This window comes from Neolamprologus brichardi, chromosome 6 (assembly GCF_056152115.1).
Source record: "Neolamprologus brichardi isolate AB-2024 chromosome 6, ASM5615211v1, whole genome shotgun sequence".
Lineage (NCBI taxonomy): Eukaryota > Metazoa > Chordata > Actinopteri > Cichliformes > Cichlidae > Neolamprologus > Neolamprologus brichardi.
The window spans coordinates 928,940-951,337 of record NC_142109.1 but is presented as its reverse complement, the minus strand read 5'-3'; the positions used below and the strand labels follow the sequence as shown (position 1 = coordinate 951,337).

The 22,398-nt window shown below is 41.9% G+C and overlaps 1 protein-coding gene across 1 annotated transcript in view; it reads right to left on the bottom strand.

Moving 5' to 3' along the window:
- The window catches only part of LOC102784499 (voltage-gated delayed rectifier potassium channel KCNH1-like), a 74,233-nt gene that overhangs the window by 30,258 nt on the left and 21,577 nt on the right, over window positions 1–22,398 (bottom strand). The window contains exons 7-9 of the mRNA XM_087841415.1: window positions 19,601–20,030; window positions 11,548–11,747; window positions 10,156–10,408 (exon numbers count right to left, since the gene is read on the bottom strand). Coding sequence (XP_087697541.1) covers window positions 10,156–10,408; window positions 11,548–11,747; window positions 19,601–20,030 — 883 coding nt within the window. The remainder of the gene's footprint in view (window positions 1–10,155; window positions 10,409–11,547; window positions 11,748–19,600; window positions 20,031–22,398) is intronic.

Below are 22,398 nucleotides of genomic sequence, written 5' to 3'. Positions count from 1 at the left end.
AGAGTCAAGATACCCAGGAGGAGAAGCCCTAGTGTTGCCCAAAAGACAATTCATCTAACTTTTTTCTTTTACTCATTCTCCTTATGATGGCAAAAAAAAGGGATGGCACAACAAATACATGGTACAACTCTTGTATGCCCAGATAAGCCTTTTGATAATCTATAAATAGACTATTATAATTATAGTATGCAAATTTTACAGCTACTTTACTAACAAATTACTTGTGCACATTCTGTGTAGCAGCTAGACTCTTTAATATGGTCAAAGGAGCTTGCAAAGAAAAGCGTCTGGACTTCTTTAAGTTACTTGAAGACGTTTCATCTCTCATCCGAGAAGCTTCTTCAGTTCTAAGGTCAAATGGTGGAGAGTCCCAGATATAAACCTGGTGGGAGTTTCCCCCCACAGAGGGACAAAAGGACCCCCTGATGATCCTCTAATCGTCTGAGCCAAGGTGTGAAACTGGGTGTGGGTCCCAATCAGCCAGAGTTTCGGGTGAGCTCATTGTGAAACCTGGCCCCACCTTATCATGCGAGGTGGGGCCAGGTTTCACAACTTAAAGAAGTCCAGACGCTTTTCTTTGCAAGCTCCTTTGACTACGATGACCTGGATGACTGAGAACCTTCACAGACACTCTTTAATATGGTGATGCCAATTCCGGACACCTTAGAAACCTGCCTCAAATCCCTCCCTTGTCCTCCTTACTCATTTCCCCAGTAAATATAACAACTACAGCTGTGAGCTCCTTTGTGAATTCTACTGAACTCTAAAACTCTAAAAAACAGAATATTATGGTCTGTCTGTGAAGGTTCTCGGTCATCCAGGTCATTGTAGTCTAAGGAGCTTGGAAAGAAAAGTATCTGGACTTCTATAACTTTCTTGAAGGCGCTTCACCTCTCACCTGAGAAGCTTCTTCAGTTCTAAGAGCAATTGGTACAGAGTCACAGATTTTTAAGCCCTGTTGGGAGTGTCCATAAGAGCGTTGTGGACCCCTATTTATCCTCTGCCTAATCACAAGAGTCAAGGTGTGAAAATGGGTGTGGGTCACAGCCAAGGTTTCAGGTGAACCCATTGTAAAACCTAGCCCCACCCTATTATGTGACATACTAAGAGCAAATGACCCAAAATGTGAGTGGGCATTAAGGTATCTGGGAAGGGATCTCAAAACTGGATTATAGATGGCAGACAGTGTCAGACTAATGTAGAGGTCTGAGCTTTCCTCGCTGCACTGCACAGCATATATTACGTTGTAATGGTTTTTGTGTGGGAGTTTTGTCCTTGGGATGAATCAGTGTTTGTCTCAGTATATGGCTGGGTCTGAAGTACACTGGGTGGTCATGCTTGGAGGAGACTCTCCTGAGTTTCTCTGATAAACCTGCCGCATAAGGGAGGACAATACTGGTCCATTTTGTCCATCTGATTCTCCTTAGTTGGTTCTTTTCTGTGCCTCTTTGCTGATTTGATGAAAGCCCACTTAGGATGACAATGTGTTTTAGGAGCTTTCTTCACCTGTGTGTGTTCCTTCTTTTTCCCTTCAGGCTTAGAGGGAACATTTTCTGCCCAGTGTTGTAGGCTCCTGATTACTCCAAGATGATGGTGGGAGCCAAAGAGTAGGGACTGGTCTGTGTGTGTGGGCTCCCATTAAACTTCCAGTAACATTCTGTGGTCATTTCACTTAATCAACTGATTTGAGTAGGCCACAAACATGATCTGAGCCATCAGAGGATGAACTGTGCTTTCAGAACTAAATGGAACGGACTGATTTATTTTGCTGAGTGGCACCACTGATGTGGGCACAGTAAATGCCAATTAGGATGTTTGAAACTGCTATCATAGTGATATTGATGCTGTTATATCAAATTGATTACCATACTACTATTAACAGCTATATTAATAGGAAAAACTTAAAACTACATGAAACTACAATCTTTTTAAAAGAAGAGGTGAGCCAATGTGGTGAAATAAAAATGCCCCTGTCCCAAGATTTTGTTTTTTAAAAATGTGTGTCATAATAATAACGCTTTAAAAAAAAAAAAAAAAAGTAAAAATCAGCCGCTGTTTTTGAGTCATTGAGTGTTTGTACACAAATACAGTGGGGCAAAAAAGTATTTAGTCAGCCACCGATTGTGCAAGTTCCCCCACTTAAAATGATGACAGAGGTCAGTAATTTGCACCAGAGGTACACTTCAACTGTGAGAGACAGAATGTGAAAAAAAAATCCATGAATTCACATGGTAGGATTTGTAAAGAATTTATTCGTAAATCAGGGTGGAAAATAAGTATTTGGTCACCTCAAACAAGGAAAATCCCTGGCTCTCACAGACCTGTAACGTCTTCTGTAAGAAGCTTTTCTGTCCCCCACTCGTTACCTGTATGAATGGCACCTGTTTGACCTCATCATCTGTATAAAAGACACCTGTCCACAGCCTCAACCAGTCAGACTCCAAACTCCGCCATGGCCAAGACCAAAGAGCTTTCGAAGGACACCAGGAAAAGAATTGTAGACCTGCACCAGACTGGGAAGAGTGAATCTACAATAGGCAAGCAGCTTGGTGTGAAAAAATCAACTGTGGGAGCAATCATCAGAAAATGGAAGACATACAAGACCACTGATAATCTCCCTCGATCTGGGGCTCCACGCAAGATCTCATCCCGTGGGGTCAAAATGATCATGAGAACGGTGAGCAAAGATCCCAGAACCACACGGGGGGACCTGGTGAATGACCTGCAGAGAGCTGGGACCAAAGTAACAAAGGTCACCATCAGTAACACACTACAACGGCAGGGAATCAAATCCCGCAGTGCCAGACGTGTTCCGCTGCTGAAGCCAGTGCATGTCCAGGCCCGTCTGACGTTTGCCAGAGAGCACATGGATGATACAGCAGAGGATTGGGAGAATGTCATGTGGTCAGATGAAACCAAAGTAGAACTTTTTGGTATAAACTCAACTCGTCGTGTTTGGAGGAAGAAGAATACTGAGTTGCATCCCAAGAACACCATACCTACTGTGAAGCATGGGGGTGGAAACATCATGCTATGGGGCTGTTTTTCTGCCAAGGGGACAGGATGACTGATCCGTGTTAAGGACAGAATGAATGGGGCCAAGTATCGTGAGATTTTGAGCCAAAACCTCCTTCCATCAGTGAGAACTTTGAAGATGAAACGAGGCTGGGTCTTCCAACATGACAATGATCCAAAACACACCGCCCGGGCAACAAAGGAGTGGCTCTGTAAGAAGCATTTGAAAGTCCTGGAGTGGCCTAGCCAGTCTCCAGACCTCAACCCCATAGAAAATCTGTGGCGGGAGTTGAAAGTCCGTGTTGCTCGGCGACAGCCCCAAAACATCACTGCTCTTGAGAAGATCTGCATGGAGGAATGGGCCAAAATACCAGCTACTGTGTGTGCAAACCTGGTAAAGACCTATAGTAAACGTTTGACCTCTGTTATTGCCAACAAAGGTTATGTTACAAAGTATTGAGTTGTATTTTTGTTATTGACCAAATACTTATTTTCCACCCTGATTTACGAATAAATTCTTTACAAATCCTACCATGTGAATTCATGGATTTTTTTTTCACATTCTGTCTCTCACAGTTGAAGTGTACCTCTGGTGCAAATTACTGACCTCTGTCATCATTTTAAGTGGGGGAACTTGCACAATCGGTGGCTGACTAAATACTTTTTTGCCCCACTGTACATGCATGAGGATGCCTGAGAGCGTCTATATCTCATCTTCCACAAACACGCTGAAAAAAATGAGTCACATGACTCATGATTAGATTTTGCCAAGGAGACACTGTGGGGAGTGTGGCATGTCATCCGTCCTTGATTGTGCTGAACCATTCATTTCACTAATACAGACCTACTTGGTTTCTTGTCTAATTCTCCCTCAGATAAACAGGTTTCATCACGGGCAGAACAATGTTACTCCGCGTAACACCGTGAGGTCAGAATCTTATGTGTTAATCACCGGTAAGAAAATCACAGTTGTGCTATAACTATGAACAATGTGTAAGTCTGCCCATTACAGTATACTACATTAAGCTACATCAATGTATTACACTTCAGTAAAAATCACAAAACACTGTATAGGTAGAAAAGGGACCATCTGTCACTCTGCTGCAAAATCCAGATCTTGAAGTATCTGATGTATGGTGGCTGTGTGGAAACACATGGCTGCTTCTGGTTTTACCTCAAACTGTGAAAAGCACTAGTATCAAAGTTAGGTCCTGGTTTGTTATATTGATTTATCCACTGGTTCAGTCGTAGGCACCATCCCCTTACTGATTATAAAGCACAAAATCAAATTCACTGTGAGTTTTTCATTCTCTGATCATGTGATTAAAACCGACAAAAGCACAAAGAGGATAATTCCATGTAACATGTTCAGTAAAGATTTGCTGATTCCACTAGACGCAGACTTAAAGTTCTATGACAGCACATATCTATTGTTTATCATGACTCTGGTTTTACGTGGTCTATCAACACAATTTAAAAACTGGTGTATATCACCTTGTTGCTTTGACATCTTAAAGTGGTCGTGTGATTGGCTTACCACGACTACTTTATTCCTCCTCAGTCAAAGAGCAGCACTCATGCGGTTGTTTTGCCCCCTTATATTCAGGTGTTGTGCCAAAAAGTGATCGTTTGCCAGAAAGTGATTGCCGTCCGCGGGAGCGCGTGCAGCTTTTTAAAACTATAGCGCCCAGATTACTTACATAGTCAGCTACTTGCGTGCAACTGATATAAGATGCGGTAAGCTGAACACAGCTTCAGCCGTCTGTTTGTTGAAAAATAGTAATGTGACTGCACCACATTTTCTTGAAAAAAAAGTAACGCCGTTAGTAACACCGTTACTTGTAACACCATTATTCCCATCACTGCTGATCAGTAAGATAACCTGTGTTATAGAGTCTAAAAGCTGCTGGTAAGAATGACCTGCGGTAGCACTTCTTCCAAGACTGTGGGTGTAAAAGTACACTGCTGAACGAGCTGCTCAGTGTGAGGTGTTGTCCATGGTGGATCTTAGCTTAGACAACATCCTCCCCAACCTGCTCAATGGACTTCAGCGGACAGTCCAGGACAGAGCTGGCCCTCTTGACCAATTTGTTGAGTTTCTCCCTGCCCCTCTCTGCCACTTTACCACTCCAGCAGACCGCAGCCTAAAAGATGGCAGACGCCACCACAGTGTCGTAAAACGTCCTTAGGAGTGTTCTGTTCACCCCGAAGGATCTCCGCCACCGTTGCAGGTGGAGTCAACTTAGACCCTTTCTGTAGAGTGCATTTGTGTTCGTGGACCAGTCCAGTTTGTTATTGAGGTGAACAACCCGGTATTTGTACTCCACCGTTTCAATGCCGAAACCCTGGATGTTCACTGGTGTAATAGGGGTTGGCTTCTTGCTGAAGTCAATCTGTGGCATTGATGCAAAGTTGGTTCTGTTCACAGCAGCTGACGAAGTCATTGATGACCCCTCCTGTATTCCAGTTTGTTTCCCTTTGACACCTGACCCACAATGGCGGTGTCGTTTGAGAACTTCTGGAGATGGCAAGTGTCCGTGTTATAACTGAAATCTGCAGCGTACAGGGTGAAGAGGAAAGGGGCGAGTACTGTTCCTTGTGGGCCCTGTGCTACAGACCTCAGACACACAGTCCTGCAGCCTCACATACTGGGGTCTAACCCACTGCAGCTTCCCCCTTAGCACTGAGGGTTGGATTGTGTTGAAGGCACGGGAGAAATAAAAAAAACATGACTCTCACAGTGCACCTGGTGCTCTCCAGATGAGAGAAGGCCCAATGCAGCAGGTAGATGATGTTCGGCTGGTAGGCAAACTGCAGCGGGTCCAGGTCTCTCCCAACTAATGGGCGAAGGTGGTGTAGTATGATCCTCTCCATGGTCTTCATCAGATGTGAAGTCAGTGCAACGGGTCTGAAGTGGTTCGGCTCCTTGGGGTGCGTTGTCTTTGGGACCACGCAGGAGGTCTTCCACAGAATGGGGACCCTCTCCAGACAGAGACTGAGGTTAAAGATGTATGTGATAGCCTCATAAAGTTGATCTGCACAGTCCCTCAATAGTCTGGAGCTGATTCCATCCGGACCCGTGGCCTACCTGGTTTTCATCTTCCTCAGCTGACTCTCTGTTCATTTCCTCTCTGTTTCCAGATCTGAAAGCCCTCCAAAAATTGTGGCATAGGCACACTTTTTTCAGGTCATCTCTGAATAAGCCCATGATTCAGAAGTTCATTCATGAGGATGATTGCAATTGGGTTGCTGGTGAGACCTGTTTACAGTGTAGGAGGTGCTCCAGGCATCCACAGGATTTTCTCCCAGAGTTGCTGTCCAGCAGAAAGCTGTGGGGTTGCTGGACTTGGTTAAAGAAAGCTGGGAGGAAGGTCCAAGCCTGGCTAAGAATACGATTCAATACATCCTGGACCTGAGAGCAAAGCTGCACACATTGGGGAGGTTATGACCTTTAGTGGTCACATGGAAAGTGGGTGAGGTAGTCTATGAGGTGGTGCGGTGAAACAGAGGTGGAGCCACACAGGTATATCACCTCAATCTCCTAGAAACATGGAGGCTTCTCTGATGAGTCTGAAAGAGGAGATTAGTTGGGGCCAGAGGTGCCAAATTCAATCATTCCCGTCTTCCTCCATTGTGATGACCATCTCACACAGGTCCAGCGAGCAGATGTTGCTACACTGCAACAGGAGTTTGTAGATGTGTTCCCCCCTGCCCAGCCATATGATTCCCATGGAGTGCCACTTTGAAACACAGCCTGGTGTGACCCTGCGTTCACAACCTTACAGGTTACCTGAGCACAAGAGACAAATGGTTCAAAAGGAGTTGGCTGAAATGCTAAAGCTGGGAGTAATAGAAGAGTCACACAGCACGTGGTGTAGCCCCATTGTTTTTGGAGTAAAGGAAGATGGGGGTATATGGTTCTGTGTTGAATATCGCAAGGTGAATGAGATCTCACAGTTTGATGCCACGGGTCGACGAGCTCCTGGACTGGTTAGGCACTGCTCACTTTTTGTTACAATGCTCGATTTAACCAAAGGCTACTGGCAGATTCCCTTGTCTGTAGAGTCTTAGACACTTCCGTTCGGCTTGTGTCAGATCCCCAGCGCCTCATGGACTGCATGCTGTGTCCACAAGCTACATATACTGCTTCTACCTAGATGATGTTGTCATCCACAGTGAGACCTGGGTGGAGCATGTGCAGTGGGTGGCAGGGGAGACTGGCTTTCGCAGCCGGTGAGCATCTTCTAATCATGCCTTCCCTATTTCAGTCGTGGCCATGCCGGAAAGGAAAAAGGAGTTGTGATAGTGTATTACACAGACAGATTTTATCTCATCAGTCCAAAAAATATTTTCCCAAAAGACTAATCAAGAAGTTTTGTGGGCAAATGTGAAATGAAACTTTGTGCTCTTTTTGGTCAGCAGTACATCACAAGGTTTGGACAGCTGATGTCCTTTTTCTATATTCTAGTGGTAGATGAACATTTGACTATAAAATGTATGTTTCAGGGTTCCTGGGTTGTTGATCCAGTGTTTTCAGTTTGTTTATGTTCACTGTTTATGGTCCATGTGTTTCCTGTCTTAGTGTGGTAACCTTCTGTCTATGTGCATTATGTCTAGTTCCACGTCCTGTAATGATTAGTTACATTAAGTTCAGCTGTGTACTCAACACTCTCTTATCACCATCATCATTAGCCCGTGTAAGTCCTCAGTTTCCCTCAGTTCCTTGTCTTGTCATTGTAGTTGTCAGTGCCGCATGTGTATTCAGTTCAGTTTGTCCCTGCTTCGTCTCAGCTGCCAGACGTTTCCGCACCTGCTGGTCCTGCTTCATCTCCACCACCCACAGCTCCCACGCCATCGCCTGTAGCTCCTCCACCCGCGACTCCCACATCATCACCTGCAGCTCCTCTACCCGCAGCTCCCACGCCATCGCCTGCAGGATCCACCTCGTCTGGTCCTGCATGCCAGCCACCTGCCAAGCTGCCCAACAGCCTCCATTCACAGCTTGCCCTGTGTCACTGCCATTTTCTATGCGGGCCGTCCTCTGTATCGGCTCTAGCGCTGCTGTTGGCCATGGGGCTGCCCGACTGAACTGATTCATCTCAGCTTCTGGCCACGTGGCAAACCATTCCTTCCTTCCTTCTTTCTCATCATGCAGAAAGTAACAAATAATCTGCCAAGTGTGTGTGTCTAACTAGAAGCAATAGCGTTTGAAAGACACCATTGATCTGTTATTTATATTTGGTCCACATAGTGTGGAGGGTTAATAGCACTACTATGAGAGCGTACAATGGACAATAAATCATTTTCGTTTCAACAAATGGGCTATAAGAAATGTACAAACTAGTTACTTGGCAATGGGGAAGGTGTAATATAATTAGCTCACAAATTAGCCTATAATTACCGCATTTGCCTAATTATAGGCCAACTTCCAACCTTCCTTTTATCTAAAAAATTGTGAAAGAGTAGTGGTAAAACAGCTAACTTATCATCTGAAGAGGAATGGTTTATTTGAAGAGTTTTTTCCTATCTGTGCTAGGATCAATTATGTTTCCATTATATATTGTTCTCTTACACAACATCAATAAAAGGCATAGCATACATTTACACTCCTATGCAGGTACCCAGCTTTATCTAGCCACAAACCAGATGATACACATCAATTAGTTAAACTATAGGACTGCCTTAAGACACAAAGGCCTGGATGATCTCTAATGCCTCTCTAATATCTTTGAATTTTTGAACATATTCACAATGTTTCTAAATTAGAAACATCTTTTCTCAGGGTGATCCTGAAAAACTAGGTCAGGCAAGGTTAGACTTCTTGACTACTGGAATTCATTATTATCAGGCTGTCCTAAAGACTCCTTTAAAAGCCTTCAGTTGATCCAAAACACTGCAGAAAGAGTAGGGATGAGAACTAGAAATGGAGAGCATATTTCTCCCACACTGACTTCTTTCAATGGTTCCCTGTTAAATCCAGAATCGAATTTAAAATCTTATTCTAAAGACGTCATATTAGTGTATTACCCCAATAGAGCATTTAGCGCTCACACTGCTGGTTTGCTTGTGGTTATTAGGATAATTAAAAGTAGAATAATAGTCAGTGGAACCAGCTCCCACTTTGGATTTGGTAGACAGACTTTTTAGATTAGGTTTAAAATTTTTCTTTTTGACAGATCATAAAGTTAGGACTAGATCAGGTGAACATGAACTCTCCCTTAGTTATGCTGCAGTAGCTCTAGGCTACTTAGATACCATTAATTGCTGCCTCTCTTCCAAAGCATGTCTTTTGTCTTCCCCACTCTCATCCCCTATGGTCGTGGCAGATGGCTGCCCCTTCATGAGCTGGGTTCTGCTACAGGTTTCTTCCTGCTTAAAAGCAAGTTTTTCCTTCCCACTGTCACACTGTCCTTTAAAAAGACTAAAGCTTCTGTGGAGATCAGGGAAATACTTTACTGCTACTATTCATAACCATCATCATTACCATTACATTAATTATCATTTCATCAAAGCATTTATTCAATAGATTACACATGTTCTTAGTTAAAATTATTACACCTATCACAGAGAGCTTCTGTCTGGTAAAAGGTTAGAAGCGCCAACGGGCTGGGTGAGGCTGAGTGCGTTGGAGGTCGAGACACACACACAAACAGTAGTTAGACTCATATTTAGGTAAGAGTTCAAATAATAGTTTGCAAAAGTTTGTGACTGCAAAATTGTGTCTGCCTAAGGGACAGTTTGTTCCAGGAGATCGAGAGTTAGAAGATTAATAGGAAGCACCTGGCCTCGAGACGGAGAAGATGTCCTTTTAAATGTGTCAAAAGTCGTCAACAGAACATTTGTTGTTTTTGAAACTTATGCATGAATTATACCTGTTTGACGCATGTGGGGGGGGGGGGGGGGGGGGTGTGTCATAAACAAAACCCTGATGGTATAAAACAACTGCTTGTGTATCATTGGGCGGAGATCGATGCTGTCGGTGGGCAGTGTTCATCTCCCCACGCGTGTGTTCATTAAAATCATTGTTTGACCGAAGCTCTTCTGGACCATTATTGTTTTGTGCTCACCCTCAACATTTGAACCCGTAACACTTCATTTTTTTAACAATCTTAGCCTTATTCTCTGACTGAAGACCCTCACCTAAAATGGCCACCACCTCATCGTCCTGGATGACCTCCAGCGATCCTGACACGACGAAGCAAAGGCTGTCCACGCTCTCTCCAGCATGATAGATAAGGTCACCAGGGGCGCTGTGGATGGTCTGAAACTCCATGGCCAGAGCCCGCAGGCAGCCATCACTGGCCAGGCGAAATGCCGGGTGTTCCTTAAACACCTTCCTGTTGAGGTGGACACAGATGTCTGCTCGCATGTCCTTTGGACAAATCTGCAGCACCTGCAAACAGAGTTAGACCAAGGTGACGTCACATAGAGCCAGATAAATAATGATCATTGCTGCAGACATAATGATGCTGCCCTTTTTATGCTTCATTTCCATGCTGATGAACTACATTCTACTTACTGTTCACCAGCAGTTCACCAGCAACTTTTATTTGCCAATATTCAATTTTTGAAACTTATGAAATCCTTGTGATTGTTTTTCACTGTATCATCAAAACATATAAAAACTAATATCAATAAAAACTGAAGTTGCACATGGAATAAACATTGTTCCACTGCCAAACCTTTTGGTCATGACTGCCTGAAGTATTGACTAAGTACAGGATTGGCTGTGGCACCTTCCTGATGTATTCATGGATCTTTGTTTTTTCATCCTGGACAACAAAGACACTAACTAGTTCTTGGCCTCCTTCCTTCTCTTTAGCATACAGTCTCAATATGCTCGATTTAGGGTTTATACCCTCCATGCATGGTAATGAACTTCATTGTCTTGATGTCAGTGGCTTCTATGTTTATCCTGTCTTCCTTCTCTCACCCCAACCGGTCGCAGCAGATGGCCCCGCCCCTCCCTGAGCCTGGTTCTGCCGGAGGTTTCTTCCTTCCCACTGTCGCCAAAGTGCTTGCTCATAGGGGGTCATATGATTGTTGGGTTTTTCTCTGTATCTATGAAGCGCCTTGAGGCGACCTTTGTTGTGATTTGGCGCTATATAAATAAAATTGAATTGAATTGAATTGAATTGAATTCTATGTCCTCCTTTGGCCATATTATTATTCCAGCCAGGTATCCAGTGGCCAGTGGGGCATAAGTGTCGATTGCCCAGATCTTGTTCATTCCATTCAGCTGACTGCTCAGGACTTGCCTTACTCTTTGCAGGTATTTAGTGGTTGCAGTTTTCATAGTTCTCTTCATGGAAATATATTGTGATTTATTTGTGCAGAAGAGTATGAATGGTTCCCTTTTTCAAAACTAACTTAAAACTTTAAGAATTCTGGTTTCAGTTTGGTTGGGCAGTGATGCCACTGATAAAACTGTAGCTATAACTGTATAGAAGCAAAAATTCATAATAAATAAAAATACAACCACAACCAGCTGTTTCACTTCCCATAACACAATGATTTGGACTGAATTCTTACCTTGTCAGTATCAATGCCTCTTGACATGGACCAGGTGGACACAATGTAGTCCATCACACGCTCACTCAGGCCTTTGGGGACCTGGTAGAGCTTGAGGAAGTCTCTCACACTGTTGAGCATCTCATGGTACCTGTTGGTGTTGGCATACATCTGCTGGAAGATGGTGGTGACGTTACCAAAAATGGTGGCATACAGCAGCGCTGTAAACAGAGGACAAAAAACATTAAGTTCTTATACTTCTCTACAAAACCTACTGTTACATTGTAGATGTTATATTGTCAAACCTGTCTTTATTATTCACAAAACAGAATTTTAGTGTTGCAGCAATCACTTCAGTCACTTGTAGATGTGCTCAAATACCATATTATAAGATATGAAATACTAAAAACTTATTGTGTTACAGAATAAGTTTAAACAGAAAATACAAAAATGTGAAGACCATACGAAAGTCCAGTATGAGATGCATGAAATGCCTTTATCCATTAACTATCTAATTCCATTGACCACTGCCACAGTCATGCGAATAAACTCTGCTTAAGCTGACAGGACTCTGAAGAGTCTTTTGATTCAAACAACGACAAATTACTCTGATAAATAATATGAAGGCGTCACATCAGACCACAGAAGATCTAACTCTGTGACTGCTCTTTCAGTGACGAGGATGCACACATCATTGACAGGGAGGGATGCTGGTTGAGGCCATTTATATGAAAAGGGAAAGACCATCTCTGAATCGCAGAGGGGGCCAAAGGGTACATCTTTCACCATCTCCCAATGCAGTGACTGCATCCTCTCTGTCAATGGCACCCATGGCCATTGATCAGTGGTCACTGATCAATTGTCAGTGGTCACTAACATATTAATGACCATGAAACTGACCTCACGGCCCACTTTTAATCAGTGGTGCTAGGTTGGGTAGGAAATTTCTATCCATAGCAATGCTGGAATACTTGTACAAGTTGTCTGAAATTTCTGAAACTCCTTATTATATCAGCTACAAATAGCTCCTCATTTAGCTCCTAGTTCAAAGAGATTGAAGTGAAAGATAATAAAAAGTGACAGGTTTTTGAAAGTTTTTTTTGAAATCAACAGCAGAGAAAAGACCAGATTTGTAAAAGCCCATCAACATGTTGTGTGATTCACTTAATAGACCTCAAAACACTCTTTGAAATAACAATGACAAAGAAGTGTTCGGGAAAGAAACATAATTTCAGTTTTATCATCTGTTTACATTCTGTTATAAGGCACTTAAATGTAAATGCTCAATAGTTGCAACTGATTTTTTATGGTTTAAGGTTTTTGTTCAGTGAAATCACAGTAGAGGACGGTGCAGAAGTTTAGTAATCTTACAGCATGAAAGGTTTGAATCTCCTTGTTGACTCTGGCCTTTTTTTAAATGTTTTTACTGTGTCTGTGTGGGTGCTCTGGCTTCCTCCCACAGTCCTAACACATGCTTATAACATGTACCAAGTTAACTGGGGATTCTAAATTGATCATCATTATGAGGGAAAAACTTTTTGTTATAAAGCGCCGTGTGACTGTTGTTAACTGTGGCTTGTGTACTACATTACAGGACTGGCATTCATTTTGTGCTGTAAATCATACAGAGACATTAATTTCCCACCCCAGACTAACATATTAAAAAAGTCAAAATCTCTGATTAGCTATTCTCACCTCATGCAAGTGATCATTTGAGAGGTGCTCTAAGCAAGAGGACATTTCTAGCAAACAGGCATTTCTTTTTACTCTAAAGATGTTTCTTTGGAAAGTTCTGTTGTCTTTCCTACAAGGTAATGAACATGTGCACTGGTGTTTCTCTGTATAAAATAATTAACCTTTAGCAAATCCACAGCTCAGCCCATCAATGCCTGCTACAGTCTATCCCTGACTCAGCTGCTCTCCCTCACTGCCTGTCAGCAGTATGCACTCTGGGTCATCAGATCAATGCCGTCCCCATCCAGCATGCAGCCGGAGCCTGCTGTCATCCACTATGAGTGTGGAGCTGACCGCAGCATAGAGAACTTGCTGTGACCTCCCGAAAGGTTGCTGTGCAGCCTCAGCACAGAGGTGGAGCTGAGTTGGTGTTAAAACAATAACAGCAGGTTCAGAACAGATGCCAGGTCTATAGGTCCACTACTGAGCTGTTGTGCGCAGCAGTTAAGATGTTTCTTATTTTGTAACATTAATTTATTCACAAACACACTCTAAGCTGAAACTTGTCTCCCATCTACCAAAGCAGTCAAGCTGCTTTAAAAAAAAAAACTTAACTAACTTAACTAGTTAACTTCATGTTAAATGACTGTTAACAGACCTGTCTTCTGTGCCTTTTTCAAGTTTCAAGCCTGCCCTATGTCTATTCCTCGCCACTTCCCAATTCTTATGTTTTCTTATGATGCTGTTCAAGAACATTATCTCTTCCTCCATCCCAAACACCACAGATCCGCTCCAGGTCGCCTACTGACCCAACAGATCCACAGAGGATGCCATCGCCCATGTCCTGCACACCACCCTTAGCCACGTGGACAAGAAACAGAGTAACTATGTGAGATTGCTGTTTTTTGATTACAGTTCAGCGTTTAACACAATAGTGCCCAGCAGACTGTTCACTAAGCTGAAGGATCTAGGACTCGACAGTCGTCTGTGTGCATGGGTGTTGGACTTCCTCACTGGCAGAACTCAGGTGGTGAGGGTGGGTAGGTGCATCTCGAACAGCATCACCATCAGCACGGGAGCGCCACAGGGATGTGTGCTGTCGCCAGTGCTCTACTCCCTCTATACTTCAGACTGCGTGGCCACCAGAGTTGGTCAAGTTACTTGAAAAAAGTAATCATCAACTAATTACTGATTACTTCCCCCAAAGTAATCCTTAATTACTTAGTTACTTTTTAAAACGTGATTTATCCCCTAATTGGGTAATAAAGCAATAGATCTTTTAGCCCAATTCTACTTTTACTGCATAATCCATCATATAAAATGTAATCAAATGAAAAAGTCTCTTTTTAAACTTGTTTTATTAGTTTTAATCTTTTAACTTTATGCATCAAGCAAACATTATATGCAACATTCTCTGACTGGAAGAAATTTGTTTAACATTTAAACCTATTTTCTGCATATTCCTGCACATAAAATAAAATAGTTTTTTGTGTTTACACTCACTCTATCAAATAGATGCAAGTAAAACACAGCAGAAAATAAATAAAATCAAAGACTCAGCGGTCCTGTTGCTCTATTTTCACCTGTAAAGCAGGAGTGGGACAGGCGGATGTTTGCCCTGGTGCAGGTGTGCCGCAGCAGTCAGTGGAAGGATACGGCAGTTTCTCTGTGAATTACACATTGCTGTGGCAGCGTACTGTCAGTGCTTGCTTTTTTCGCTGTAAAAAGAAGTTTTCTTCTCACGCACAACGGACACTAATGTTTTTGTCACTTTTTACGGAATCAAACTCAAAGTAAGGTCAGTACTTCCACGCTTTAAACGCTGCACGCTCATACTCTCTCCCGCACTCGTTATATTATCCACTGTTGATCTGCACACAGCTGTTGCCACAAACGTCGCACTCGCTTACGTCATTGACATGAGACACTCTCGCAAAAAAATCATGGTTTTAGTAACGCAGTAACGCAGCGTGCTTACGGGAAAGTAACAGTAATCTAATTACCTTTTCTGCAATAGTAATCCCTTACTTTACTCGTTACTCGAAAAAAGTAATCGGATTACAGTAACGCGTAGCCCATCTCTGGTGGCCACCCATGGCTCCAATACCATTGTGAAGTTTGCTGATAGCACAGTGGTGTTGGGCAGCCTACATGGATAAAGTGGATCTCCTCAGACCTGGCATGGTCTGCCCACATTCAGGTCTAATCCAAAAAGGCTAGGCAGTGCCTGTATCATCTCCGACAACTGAGGAAGTTCAGGGTCTCTCCAGGGATCCTCAGGACTTTCTATACAGGCACTGTGGAGAGCATCCTAACACAGAACATCACATCCTGGTATGGGAGCAGCTGTGTCAGAGAGCTGATCCATATGGCAGAACGCTGCTGCAGGGAAATTGAAGGCACCATCCGTCTCACTCTCAGAGAGGAACCAGACCCTGGCACAGGTCTACCCAATCGTCAATATGTACCACAATCTACCCATGGAGCTGCCCTCCATTGGGTCACCCAGCTGTGAGTTGAACAACTTCGCTATTAAAACATCATTTCTGGTGGGTGTCATTGGTTTTCCAAAGGAGCACACTTTGTTCCGTCACATAAGCTACCTACATCCACTGAGACCCCCCTGGATAGGAACACTATTAGTTGAAAATTTGCCATATTTTTGCATGGTGCACAGTTTGTCCTCAATAAATTTGAGGAAACTACACAAATTGTTAATGAAAGAACAAAAGTCAGACCTAAAGCAGCAAATGAGCAGTATCTGAAAGACAAAAATTCAACAAAAACCTAAGTGACTATCTAGAAACATTTCTTAAAGAATTGAAATAGGGAGAAAAAGCTAGGCTATGTCAAAATACAGAAAAGATGGACTGAAAAGCAGTGGCAACAAGTTATGGAGTGATTAATACAAATTAGAAATTTTTGGTTCATTGTTAATATTTACAGAGGACATCAGGAGAGATGTACAAGATTGAGTGTCTACACCAATCTAATATAGTGAATGCGATGTTATGGATGGGGCTGCATTTCAGAAAGTGGTGCTGGGGATTATAAATGCAGTGGCTTAATTTTTCAATATGACAAAGATCCGAAACACACTGCCAGTGCAGTAAAATTTGGATAGAGAAACACAAAATGGAACGATATTGGTCACGCAGTGACTCCCCAGAGCTCAGGCTTCAACATTATTGAAGGGATCATTTTGACAGGAAACAAGTAAAGGCATTCAACCACCAAAGAACAGCTTTGGAATTACCTTTTTCCCAAAGATTATTTCAAAAAAAAAAAATTACATGAAAGCGAAAGAGAGAAAGAAAGTTAAGGCTATGAAGGAATAAAGAACAAAGGATACAAATCTAGAATTGACTTTCAAGTTCATTAGGAAACATTTTTGATTATGTCAAACATACTGTTTTTTGATGTATGCTTTTCCATGTTTCAAGAAATTGCTGGACCTATTTACCATTTTTCTAGCAAAGTACATAGAAATGGGGGTGGTTCAAAACTTTTGCACACACATTTATCAGTATAAATGCATGTGTGTTTTTCACATTGGGCCATGTAGGTTTGACTCCCCCCCCCCCCCCCTCCTTTAATAATAACATCTTAATTTAGAAACTGAATGTTGTGTTTACTTGTGTTATCTTTGTGAAATACTTAAATCTGTTTGATGATCTCAAACATTTAAGTGTGGTAAATATACCAAATTTGGGAAATCATGAAGGGGACAAACACTTGTTCACACCACTGTAGATGGCTTCTTGCACTCCTCTTTTAAGCCATCTATCTTCTTCTTCTTACCCTTTAGATGCAGATAGACAGCTGAATTTTGTCTTGTGTAAGTGGCTCTTCTATGTTGTGCCATGGGTTTACTGAGTGGCTGTTTCTTTTCTCCAGTGTAGATGTCCGAGCCTCACCGCACTGCATAGCATACACTATTTTGTTTGTATGCTATGCAGCTATTTTGTTTAGCTTGTGTTTGGGAGTTTTCTCCTTGGGATTAACCAATTTTTGTCTGAGGGTGTTGCTGGGTCTGAAGTCTGGGATGTCATGCGTGACTAAAATTCTCGAGTTTCTCTGATAAACCTGATAAACAAAGAATGACAGTGTTGTTCCGTTTGTCATTCTGTTTGCCCAAAGTTGGTGTCAGACCTTCTCTCCTGTGCATCTTTGCTGATTTGATGAAGGCCCAGTTGGGTTTAAGAGTTTTCTTTAGATGTGTGTGTTCCTTTTCTTTCCCTTCTTGCTTAGAGGGAGCGTTTTCTACCCAGTGTTGCAGGGTCCTCATTACTGCAAATTTGTGTTCCACAAGGTAGTGGGAGTCAAAGAGTAGGTACTGGTCTGTGTCTGTGGGCTTCAGGTAAACTTCAGTGTTAAGGTTTCCATTCTCCTCAATGTGCACTGCAAAAATGGCAAACTATTATTCTGTAACTACTGTACTCTGTACCACCATTTGGTTTTAGAGCTAAAGAAGATTCTTGGTTGAGAGATGAAACGTCCTCAAAAAACTCCAAGCTCCTTAGGCTACATAAAATGGTGAATCTCTTGGTATTATCACAGAAGTGATGAACAGATTTGAGTCCAATATCTCTGATGTAGATATCACAGATGTAGAATGTTCTGGAAAGGAAATTAACCATCTATTTTTTGTCTTTCCTGCAGATTCCAACCTGATATTGCAGTTAGCATTATAACTCTCTCACTCGTATTCCTAATGACCCAAACTTTCAGCCACTTTGTGGACAAGAAAGGTGTGCTAATTACAGCTTTCATTCCTTTCGTTCCTTGTGAATTCTAATAGGAAACCAAATGGTCTACCCAGACCAGACTGCTTGGTAGCTTCAATATAGTCTCAGTACAGTGTCTTTACAAGAGTTTCAAAGGGACAAGCTCTCACAGCCACATAAATCGCTGCACACTCAAAAACAGCAACTAAAACTGGGTTAGAAATGGATTTTCATTAAACACTCTGGGACCTAATTTCAGAGGTATTTCATTGCTGCCTAACAATGCCATCACAAATCAGATATTTTCATTATTTCCAATTTACAGGCGAAGCTTTAGACACATATTTCATTTGATTGCCTTTTCTGCAACATTAGGTGTGTGAAGCTGATCTAGGCTAACAGACTGTAGATTCTGATATGACACAAGGTGACAGGAGCTTCCGATCAAGGAGACAAATTGTCAACACTACAGCTCCTCATTCTTCAGCTCAGTGAGGAAAAGCTTTAACGTGCAGATGTCCTCTCTGCTCTGGAAAACATCAAACTGTCTGCTTGCCTTTACTTTCAGCAGTTACATAAAATATATTTATAGTGCAAAGACAAAGACATTAGAAGATTTATCTTCTGCAGAGTAGGAATGGTAACAGAACATTTTATGATATTGTTGGTGGGAAAAAGAAAAAGAAATCTTCTGGAGAGTCTGAATGAGCAAATGCAATGGAAGCCTAACAATAGTTTCTGGGAGGGGTCAGCAAGAAAAAAAGACAGTGGTATTGTCATTGGTATTTCTAGTACACTAAACTAGATGGAGATGAATAGTTTTCTATATTTAAATTGATATATTTTCCATATATATTTAAATACACTCAAGTTGGAGAACACAGGATGTTACATTAATTTTGCTTCAAAAGACAGTTGGAGGTCTAACAGGAAACTGAATCTCCTGTTAGACCTCCAACTTAAAAACACAGACATTGCACACAGTCCTGTGGTTTAAGTTTACCTAGTCCTGCATTTATATACATTAATATAAACCAAACACACATAAGAATGGGACAGGATATTTGATCGTTAAACTATTATTCACGTGTAGGTTGACTGACAGAGCTATGAATCAAAATATCTTCTCTCTCTGGATGTTTCATTTTGACAGTGTCGTGAGAAGTTTTTGCTTATATTAACAATGACGGTAACAAAGGCTGCATGTTGTGAAAGGCCTCTCTGGTAGCAGCTGACTAGAGCTTAAAGAGCATGCTTTAGCTCCTTACTTTTCGGGTGTACAGTATAACTACAGATATTCCAGGATTTACCAGGTTGTATACTGTAACATTAGGTTGGTTAAACATGGCAAAGCCTAGACTAAGAATTTACAGATTGTTGAAACTGCCTTAATATCAATGGGGAGATGTTTGACAATCCAGTCAGAGTCATAAAGAACTAAAATAAGTTGTTTTGACAGGAAGAAATGATTTATGAGCAGTACAAAGAGAGTGCAAGAGATAATCTGGAGACTATAGAAAGAGACCTGATCTCAGCATCATGGAGTCTGTCTGGTGTAACATAAGGGAAAAAGTACCAAGTACCTTGATAAACTCAAAAAACAACTGGAAGGCAGAAATGTTTTGCATATTTGGCACAGAGAAATAAGTTGAAAGGAAATGACAAGGACTCACATCCAATCATCATCATGGCTACAGCAAAGATCTTCTCCCCATCTGTGTTTGGTGCTATGTTTCCAAAGCCAATACTGGTCAGACTGGTCATGGTAAAGTACAACGAAGTGATGTAGGCTGAGTCTTTACTGGGCCCGCCCTCCCAGATGCCTGAGCTCGAGGCATTGAATCTGTATGGCGTCCCAACTGTATCTCCTAACAGGTACAACCAGCTGTCCATCCTCACAGTGTTGGTGTTCTCATCAATCACCTCATAGTATCCGATGCTGTACCAGATACAGGCCAGCCAGTGGGCTGCCAGGCCAAACACACAAACCAGCAAAACCAGCACAGCAGCACCATACTCAATGTAATGATCCAGCTTTCTGGCAACTCGACCCAAACGCAGCAGACGTACCACTTTGAGAGAGCTAAAAAGGCTGCTGATTCCCTGCAAGTGAAAGAAGAGATAAAACAGATAAGAGAAAATAAGACACCGTAGGAGGGAGGGGGACAAATAAAGAGAAAAAAGGTGAAAGAAGAGTACAGAAACAATTAATATTATGAAAGATTTTTCTTGTTTCAAACATTCAGCTCATCATGGGAATCTAAGGGGCCTTTTCCATCAAACATGCTGGCATCAGTTCACACAAACTGTGTGCTTATAATAACTTTGCTATTATTGTTATTTTTGCCATCTAACCTGTAATGATGCAGGATCACATCATCATCTAATCAGTATGTGACATGTCAGTCACGTATCTTGTTATGTGAAGATCTTGTTGAATGAGTGTAAACTTGAACCAGATTTCAAACAGAAGGCAACAGATTTTATCAATAAAAACAAACTGTGAAATATTGATGTCTTTGTCTTTGTTTTTGCTGTCCATTGCATCTTTTAGCCTGCATCAATCTCTATTGTAATTTCTCATGTAATAAAACCCTTTTAACTGTTATTCCACTCAGTGTTACGTATTTATATTAGGGCCTCTCTTTGTGTTGAAACTGAGTGGAGACTTTCATTGATGCTTTTTTTTTGGAAATGGTTGACCTGAAAATTCACTTCATTACAAGCTGTTTTCTTGCTTTTCCTTCATTTGGTTTCTTTGATTTGTTTTCAAATTATTATATAAACTGCTGTCATCCACAGGTGTTTTATTTAATCTAATTTCATGAATCAAATGTATATTATAACAATCCATCCATCCATCCATCCATTCGCTTCCGCTTCTCCTTTTCAGGGTCGCGGGGGGCGCTGGAGCCTATCCCAGCTGTCATAGGGCGAGAGGCGGGGTAAACCCTGGACAGGTCGCCAGTCTGTCGCAGGGCCAACACACAGGGACAGACAACCATTTGCGCTCACATTCACTCGCACATTCACACCTAATGGCAATTTGGATTTTCCAATTAACCTATCCCCACAAGCTATTATAACAATCCAGACATTGCAATTTGTCATATAATTCTTTGCTGACTTGAGGAGTGGATCAGATCAGTTTATGCATCATTTTCTGTGAATACTATAAGCCACTGCTTAATGAAATTCAAACATAGGAAAGGATATAAAGAAAATCACAGTCTGTTATCTGGAGTGTCAGCAGTTTCATTTTTAATATAAACATATTTTGAATTTGATACCAATAACATATTTCAGACAGACATGCTCCCACTGTTGTTGTATGATATAAACATTTGTGTGCAGAAAGAACTTGCTTAACTTATATAATTGCTATGTATAAAGTTTTGAGGCTTCTTCCTTGGCATGACATTAGTTTGGGCAGTTTGAGGTGTTTTATTTTAGTATAAGTTTATTTTATATTTCTTGTACAGTCCAAATTACAGTTTAAAAAGCTTTTAGGCCACCAACATTAGACGAGTTTATCCTCTTGCCATCACAAATAGCTTTGCAAAATTTATTGCAAGCTTGTGTTAGTCCTGCATCAGGTTGGTGACCTGTTCAGGGTGTACCTCGCTATGGTAGCTGAGATAGGCTACAGCCACCTTGCGACCCTAATAAGGATAAGTGGAAGAGAACGGATCAATAGATCTCTTTATTCACCAACTTTCCCCCCCTCATTTCTAGGAATACCAACAAATCATTTGTTTGTTTTTCCCCCCATGTCCTTGACATAATTCATTAAAATGATAGTTAAATGATAAGTTCTGTTTTAATAAGAAGCTGAACTGCCATGTTTGCTTTGTTTTTTGTTATTTTTATTTTGTAAGACTGTTAATCCAACATTCTAATCTAATTCTAATCTATAATTTCAGTACATGACACCAAACCAATGGTGATGATATGGTCTGACACAGAACATGATGGCAACAGTATTGAATCCCATTTATTTTAGTTTAGTTGAATTTGTTTTTCTTTCATGCCTCTACAATCTTGCGTGGAGATCAGGGGTGGTACCTCTGGATTGGCAAACCAGGGGTGTGGTTCCCATCTTCAAATAAGGGAGACCAGAAGGTGTGCTCCAACTATAGGGGGATCACACTCCTCAGCCTCCCTGGGAAAGTCTATGCCAAGGTGCTGGAGTCCATCCGTTAGTCCAACCACGGATACAGGAGGAACAATGTGGTTCTTGTCCCAGTCATGGAACACTAGACCAGCTCTTTACCTTCTTGAGGTTACTTGAGGACGCCTGGGAGTTTGCCCAACAAGTCTACATGTATTTTAAGGACTTGGAGAAGGCATTTGACTGTACCCCTCAGACTGTCCTGTGGGATATGCTTCGGGAGTATGGGGTGTCTGGCCCATTGCTATGGGCCATTCGATCCTCATACAACTGCTAAAAGAGCTTGGTCTGCGTAGCCAG